The 8,530-nt window shown below is 41.1% G+C and overlaps 1 protein-coding gene across 1 annotated transcript; it reads left to right on the forward strand.

Moving 5' to 3' along the window:
• Positions 1 to 287: 287 nt before the first annotated feature.
• ADGRF4 (adhesion G protein-coupled receptor F4) lies at positions 288 to 4,707 on the forward strand. The gene is made up of 5 exons (XM_081997692.1): positions 288 to 543; positions 1,104 to 1,394; positions 2,144 to 3,508; positions 4,223 to 4,264; positions 4,362 to 4,707. Exons 1-5 carry the CDS (start codon positions 331 to 333, stop codon positions 4,449 to 4,451), a joined length of 2,001 nt encoding a protein of 666 aa, XP_081853818.1. The 5' UTR covers positions 288 to 330; the 3' UTR covers positions 4,452 to 4,707.
• Positions 4,708 to 8,530: the final 3,823 nt, after the last annotated feature.

An 8,530-nucleotide genomic window follows, 5' to 3' on the forward strand; every position in this document is an offset into this window, starting at 1 on the left:
TTAATATATAGAGGCAAACTGTTAGTAGAGAGTTGTCAATTGCTCTGTATGAGCAAGGGGGCATGAGCTCTGCGTTCTGGACCTCGAAAAGACTTCTGGACCTCAAAAGGACTATTTTGGCCTTGAAATCACCTTTGCAGTTTGTGCCAAGAAGTCATCTTGTTTATTTTAATGTTCAATCTACATTCTACTCTTCTGTATTTTTCAGGTTCTCAGTAAGGAATCAAAGACTGGTAATCAGCAAGGTACAGTGAATACTTTGTCTTTTTAATTTTTTGTGAGACGTTATCAGCGATCAATACTTTACCCCTGATACTCATCTTATAGACCATGGTCTGCCATCTTACACCTTCTAACAATATCTGCTTGACTTATTTTGCAGATGGGTGTGTAAATCTTATTCCATGCAAAGATAATGGAGCTACTTGCATTCAGCCTTGTTCTCCCCCCTTCCATGGGGAGACAAGGTTTGTCTGCAATGACAGAGAGTGGCAAATGTTCACAGACACCTGTGCAAGCCTGGATGTTCAGTCCCTTTTTCAGGTGAGGTAACTGTTACACATCAACTTTGGCATCATAATTTCTTGCAAAGACACCCCCTTCCTCCATGCCTTTTACATCTTGAGCAAAGGGAAGAAAATGTGATCCTAAAATACAGCTTGCTTTGGTAACAGGCTTTGACTTCATCTTAAATCAAGTGAATTTGTGAAATTCCTGTGTGGAAACATAATTCAGAAATGAAATTGCCTTGTTGACTTGGCCTATGTGTTTTACATGGATCTAAACCAAGACAATGAACCTGAGAAAAGTGCAACACAATTATCTGTAATAAACAGATGATTCATGGTAAATTCTCCCCAACTACAAAATAAAGAACATTTTTTCAAGTCACTTCAAGAATAAGGCACTGAATTTAGTTCTTGCCCCTTCCTTCATGTGTGTTGTACAAGCAAGACATTCTTCTCAGGTGACCTTTGGTCCCTGGTTTTAGGCCATCTGGCACATTCATTGCACACCCCAGCACTGTACCTCTTGCTTTGTTGTAGCCGTAGCTTCATTTTCACTGTTTATTAATTTTCTCAAATTTGTTTTCCTCCCTCCAGAGGATTTCTGAATGTGAACTCATTCCAAGCTCTGGAGGACATGTTAGTGTTGCTGGAGGACACCTTCCTATTGTAGGGGAAGGAAAGCCAGTGCATGGGAAGCCTGGAGATGGAGCAAAATATTTTGGTGCTGATGACCATGGGAATAGTAACTGCCAAGCTGACTTTTCATGCATCATCCCAGATATCCTGTCTTCACCAGCCATTCCAGGAAACATTGCTGATATAGTGGAATTGCTAAAGAATATTTCCATGCTGTTATCAGAGAACGTCAATAGAGGAAAAATGCAGGTATTTCCTTTTATGGGCTTCAAGACTTGTTTCTGAGCTTGCCAGAGCATCCATACAATGTTTTGTCCTTATAGCCACTACCGATGAAGCGGTGGCTGCAAGTCACATGGAGATCACCTGGAAAGTTTCCAGAGAGGGCCATGTTTTGTTATCAGAGAAACTGTTTGACCTATTCATGTATGGTAATAATATTTTCTGGAATTTACTTTCTTTAAGAGCAAAAGTTTGCAGAAACTGCTGTTACAGACATGGGAGAGCAGTACGAGGGAGAAATCATTTTTAAAGTATGACACTGTAGGGAAGGCAGCCTTAGAGATGCTGACCTGCAGCTGTATTGTCGTGTGTTGCACAACGGAAACTGAAACCTTTCCCTGATAAAGTCAGGAATCAGAGATGTGGGGAAAGAAGTGTAGGGAGGGTGATGTAAGCAGACCTGCATAGTGGGTCAGCGTCTGGAATAGAACTTAGGTGTCTTGATTTTTGCTTTCTATTTGCTTCTCCAAGCACCTTTTGAACAATGATATGAAGAGGATAGGACAATTCTGGTAGTGACCATGCCAACAAGATGTTTGGGTTTGACTAGGATGGATCATGGGAACCTGCATTGTCAAAGAAGAGTATTCCCTTCACAGAAATCACTCTTGAATTAAATGAGCCTTTCTGGAGGCTCTGCCAGTGTGCCAGTGGAATAACAGTTGGTTTCTTTTAACACTAAAAAAACCTTTTTTTTTTTTTCTTGTTTGTTTCAGAGTTACAGCAGGATAGCAAACCATATTCTGAACAGCTCTATCATTTCCAACTGGGCTTTTGTAAGGGACAGAAATGCTGGTTCGATATTACTGGACTCAGTAAATTTATTTGCTGGGAAACTTCTTCTAATGAATGGGTCGGAAAGTATACAGGAACACTTCATCTCTACAAAAGGCTACAGCATACATAAAAATACCTCGGTGAAGAGCTTTGATTTTTCCTTGGAGTTCAATAACACAGGCAATATCGCTGGGCATGTGGTCATTCCGGAAGAAGAGCTTTTGAAGTTACCCAAGACTTCCAAAGCTGTCAGCATTGCATTTCCAACGCTTGGTGCCATTATAGAAACCAGCCGGTTGGACCCTGGTTTTGTGAATGGAATGGTGTTATCGGTGTCTCTGCCAGAAGAGCTCCGGCATGTTTTGCTCACCTTCGAAAAGGTGAATAAACTGGAGAATGTCAAGGCTCAATGTGTTGGGTGGCACTCCACTGAAAGGAGATGGGATAACAGGGTATGCACAATGAAGTCGGACAACATCAGCAATGTTGTTTGCATCTGCAAGCATCACCATCGGACATTCAAATCCTTCTCCATTTTGATGTCCCCCACCATGCTGCGAAATGCAGTGCTGGATTACATTACACGTGTAGGGTTAGGTTTTTCCATTTTCAGCTTGGTTCTCTGCCTTACCATCGAGGCTGTTGTCTGGCATCATGTTACAAAAACTGAAATAACCTACATGCGCCATTTTTGTTTGGTCAACATTGCTACATCGCTTCTCATTGCTGACGTTTTGTTCATCTTGGCGGCTATTGTGCACAATACAGCTCTAAACTACCAGTTGTGTGTAGCAGCCACTTTTTTCCTTCACTTTTTCTATCTTGCCTTGTTTTTTTGGATGTTTACTTTGGGCCTCTTGATTCTCTATGGATTATTATTAGTTTTTTTTAAGATAACAAGGTCTGTATTCATAGCTACTGCATTCTCTATTGGATATGGATGTCCCTTGGTCATATCTATCCTCACTGTTGCTATTACTGAACCAAAAAACGGGTATTTAAGGAGCGGAGCCTGCTGGCTCAATTGGTATGAGACAAAAGCCCTTTTGGCCTTTGTTGTACCCGCTCTGAGCATCATTGTTGTGAATGTGGTCGTGGTGGTGGTGGTTGTGGTGAAGACTGGGAGATCCTCTGCTGGAGAAGGCTGCAAGGTACAAGATTTGAACAACGTGATCCGAATTAGCAAAAATATTGCCCTTCTGACACCTCTTCTGGGTCTCACCTGGGGGTTTGGACTAGCAACGATCGTCGACAGTCACTCTCTGGCATTCCATGTTACATTTGCCCTACTGAATGCCTTCCAGGTAAATTCAGCGAGACTGGGAATACATGTGCTTAGATTTTGCTGAACTTGGGAAAAGGTAGCAGACCTAAGGGGAGGCTGGCAGCTTGAGCTGTGCATGAAAAACACGATCTAATCTTTCCTTTCAGCTTAACTATTTTGCACAGTGCATGCACTAGGTACCCTGCGTTGATGTAGTAGCTGCAGATGGGTAATGGAACAAACTAGTTGGCGTAAAGCGTGATGTAAAGAATTAAGATGGTGAATTTATGTTAAACATAAAATACACTGGTTCATGTCCAGTAATTGCAAAGGTGTCTCATCATTTAACAAATACATGGAGAATTCTCACTTGCCGTTGAAAATGGTTTTGTTTAACTCATCAGTATAAACATCCGATGTTACCTGACGTACCGTTGTATAGCCAGTCTGCCTTAGCTGCTCTTGGCTAATACTACTACTAAGTGGGTTGGGAAAGTCCTGGTATGTAACCCATCAGTCCAGTTTGTAATGAGAATTAGCATGGGTTATATACCCATTCTTGACATTCCTGGAGAGCCCATGGGACCTGGGTGGATAAACTCATTTGCACATTGCTGTTATCTGAGTCATAGGTGATGAGATCTATTACACTGATAAAAATATTTTAATCTATCCTTAAGTAAATGACATGCAGAAGCATTTAAGAAACTTCACGTGGTTTTGCTGGTTTTGTTAACTTTTTTCAATTTTTTAGGGCTTCTTCATCCTGTTGTTTGGGACACTTCTGGACAGAAAGGTACCTGGGTCATTTCAGCACTTACTCTGGATTACATGAACATTTTCTACACTGTGAGAAACTGTTCCCTTTAATTTTTTTTTTTTTAAATCCACAGACGAGAGAAGCCTTAAAGATGAACTGCTTTTCATCAAAGCGGACGTGTAGTCTAGCAAAGGTAAAGTTTTTTGTTCCCCCCCACCAGTGACTCAATTTAAAATTTAAACCAACTTACATGCCTTCTTATTTGTACATGGAGAGAATGGAACTATGTGCTAAGTCTTACGTTGTTTAACATTTTTCTAAAGCAAGGGCTTGCTGAAGAGAATACAGGTATCTCAAAAGTATGTTAAGGTTATTAAGGTTCTAAATATTAGAAGTGGCAATCCGTAGATTTTTATGAACTTTATATAACCTACTGCTGCTTTTAAAAAATTAAAAATGGTATTTTAATCTAATCTCTTCAGCTGTAGATATCAAAGCCCTTTAGATGAGAATTACAGATGGGAAAAAAAGTCATAGGCAAATAGATCTACTTTAAGGTTACTGACTAAGTAGGGAACAGAATTAAGAGTCCAAAATCCCAATGTAGGGACCTGTTTGCTGTCTTCACAAAAATGTGGATCTGTATGACGGCAGGGCTGCGCTAGGATGCCAGAGGCTTGTCCTGAGTCCAGCTCAGGATGGAAACAACCTGGCGCCCAGCCAGTATGTTTGGTGCTAACCAGTGCTGTGTACTTGTAAGAGCCTGAGTTTTTTTAAATACCAGGGCAAATTCATTAAAAGGAAATGCTTAAACCTCCTTAAGGAAACAACTGTGTTTCAGCACCTTCCTAGGAAAACGTTGGCAGAATTGATGTGTTGACATCATTGAGTTAGTTATTTCCTACCTCTGCTGGAAAAATTTTATCTGCTGTTTGTTAGATTTCCTTTGGTACCAAAGCCTTCATGGTTTCGTGCTGTATTTATAAAAGGGAATCCCGTTTAGGTGTCTCAGAAGAATCATCTGCAGTGCTCCTGCTATCCGCCAAAAAAACCTGTGTCGGTTCAGTTCGAACTTGGGAAAAATAAAGTTGTTTCCTTGCTTTTCTCCAAGCTATTTATTAATCAGTCCTGATTCTAGTATTGAAAGCTGCAGAGTGTCTTTTAGCGACAATGTGTCCAAACGTACTTGGTTTATGAGGAAAAAAAATAGAGGGCTTAAGGAAACTATACCTCCTTTCCGCTATTAGCATTGCCTGGTGTGCTTTGGGTCATTTGGTGCAAGAAGGGCTGCATGTTTATGCTACTTCTGATTCCTTTGCATCCTTCCTCTCCGATTCAGTCTTCAGTTGCATCCAGCGCTACTGTTATTTGCTAAGTTTAAAAGCAGGACAGAAGGTCCTCTCTTAAAACAACAAAAAGCATCCACAAAAACCCCCCACCAACAATCCCCCTCCCACAATAAAACATAACCCAAAACAAAACCCCAAAATCAAAATCCCCCGTGCTAACATTAACTATTTCCTACCTAACAGAGGAAAAAGAGAAGGGAAGCGTTTGAGACTGCTCCGTATTTAATAAACTGAGATTACAATTCCTGCTTTTACAGATCCAGGACGCAAATAACAGTGAAGATGTGAAGCATCTTATCAGGCTATAGGTCAGGATTGAAAGTTTGAAAGTTAAAATTCTCTCAGGTCACAACTAATATAATATTCTGGAAACAACAAGTGGAAATGTCACTGATCCCATGACTCAGCAATGTTTACTGAAAGTATTAAGTGATCTCACTGGGCAAAACCTGATGTGGAAACTATGGCTACAGGTGCCTAAGAACTTGGGTCAATGTTGTCACTCACATGGGTGGAAGAGACCACATGTAGGTGTTTACCATTGCATAACAGAGAGGGGGAAAATGTTAGTCATCCACTTCTGGAAGTGTGGGTGTAAATATGGAACTCAACTCCTGAGGGCTGGAAAGGTTTGTCACACCTGAAGTGATTGTTAAAATAATTAAAAATCTTCTTTGAGAGCTTCAGAATGGGACTGTGTATCTGGGGTTTTAATGGTGAGTACATAAAACATCTAGAAGGGTTATACAGACTCTTGTTTCAGGTCGTCTAGTTTTTCCAGACTCAGAAGAGCCTTTCTTCTCGGTCAGATTTTAAGATGACCATCTTGTGGCGTTTCTCACAGGACTCTGAGGCACCTCCTGTTTGAAATTCAACCTCCATCTACATGGATGATGTATCTAATCTGACCGGCTGATTTATTTTCTCCTAGTCCTAGCAGTGGACAATTGTCTTCAGTGGATCTGACCAGTGAGAGGAAAAGGAGCACTTACACAGAAATCCTGGTTTGAGATGAGCTGAAGTGGCTGAGCAGCTCGGAGCATGGACAGCACTGTCTTGGAGCACAACCACAGGAAGCATCGCGAAAACCAGAAGAGAAAAGGCCCTGAATCTGCTGTCAGGAGCAGGAAACCATCAGTGTTGCTGCAACCCTTGGAGAAAACACACAGATACATGAAGGTTGTTTCTTGCCTTTGTGAAAACTGCTGTAAGGACAGTTTGTTCTCATTTGCCATTTCAGTGCTGAAATTTCTTTTTTTTTTTTTTTTTTTTGTCAGTGCAATAAGGAACTGTACAGCATGTAGGGCGGTTCTAAAATTATTTAATATTTAATGTGATTTACAAATGTTGAGTGTAGTTGGTTTAAGCTGTCTTTGATCAGAAGTGATTCTATTAGGTGGCGTTGTATTCGTCATTTCCATCTGTCCTCCTAGACCGATAGACAACATAACTCTGTTTCTACATTACAGCTGTCCTCTTCATCTCAGTCCTTGCGTGTCAGATGAATTGTACATAGCCCTTTTTTGGTCTGTCAGGACAGAGTTTTCATTCTTTTTCCAGTCCTGCAAGACGATGACAGAGATAAATAAGAAAGAGCACTCTGCAAATAATTAGTGTCCCTCTTTAGAAAGCAAGCTTTGAATGCGCTTCAGAGTTGAATCAAGTGGATGGAGATCTCCTGTGTCCCGTGAAATGTGCTACCCAAGGAAACGGCTTGTCCGTGTGAGATGATGTATCTGGTTTCATTAGGAAATCAGTCCTTGGTCTGAGAAACCCTTTCTAATGAAAGGTTTGATAAAAATGTTATTGTCTCTCGTCAGGACAATTGATGCTTTCAAATGGAAATAAAGTTGAAATTTTGTCAACGTTTCTAATAAGTGGTCCTTCTCCTCCTCTACTAAAAGGAGTAGATGAATGTCCTTTAAAATTAGCTGGTATTACTCAAGTCAGAAATCACTCATCCCCCTGTGGCTTCACATACATTTGAAATACAGAAGATTTAATAAAAATACTGTTGTTTTATGTCACCAGCACCCCTTTACTAAAGAAGGAGAAAAATACCCTGGCAGATGAATTGGGGGATGTGGGACGTGTGATATGTACTACGGAAAAACCCACAGCCAGATGTCTTGGGGGAGAAGTTGGTGGTCTGGAGGGCAGAGCTCAGAGTTCTGGCCTGGGCCACGACACAGTTCTTGTCCTCCGGACTCTGTTGCTTCCTCGTATTTTCCTGTCTTCTCTGCTTTCCTCATAGTCTGTAGTCTTGTTAGAAAAGAATATTCCTGCTCTTTTCATACAGCACATTTGCACGTTGGAGAGCTTTCAACAAATAGAGATAAAATTGGGCTTATATGCAGTAGTAACATAAATTTAAAAAGACCATTACCCCAAAGCATGCTGCTTAGTGTCAAGAAGCATCTTCTGTGCTTGACCTTCTTCCTTTCCTTGAAGCAACCGGAGGGCTTTTTCTTTCCTTCCCTTCCCCCCTGCCCTTAAGTTACCTGTATCTCTGAGTTGTCTCTTGTTACTCATTCTGAAAAAGTTTTATCTCCTCCAATTCCCTGCATGGCATTTTTCAATGGATTATCAGAACTACATGCCTCTCATGCTGGAGGGATTTATTCCGTTGTGGTAGTATTGTACACCTGGTTTGTGAATCCGTATCTGTATTTTAAAGAATAGTTCAAAGACAGATACACTGTGGTGGGTTGACCTTGGCTATATGCTGGGCACCCACCAAAGCCGGTCTGTCACTGCCTTGCTCAGCTGGGCAGGGGAGAGAAAATACGATGAAAGGCTCGTGGGTCGAGATAAGGGCAGGGAGAGATCACTCAGCAATTGTCGTCATGGGCAAAACAGACTCAACCAGGGGAAATCAGTTTAATTACCAGTCAAATCAGAGTAGTGTAAAGAGAACTAAAACCAAATCTTAAAACACCCTCCAAACCCCCCT

The sequence above is a fragment of the Phaethon aethereus genome, assembly GCF_964289735.1.
Source record: "Phaethon aethereus genome assembly, chromosome: 3".
NCBI classification, from domain to species: Eukaryota; Metazoa; Chordata; class Aves; order Phaethontiformes; family Phaethontidae; genus Phaethon; species Phaethon aethereus.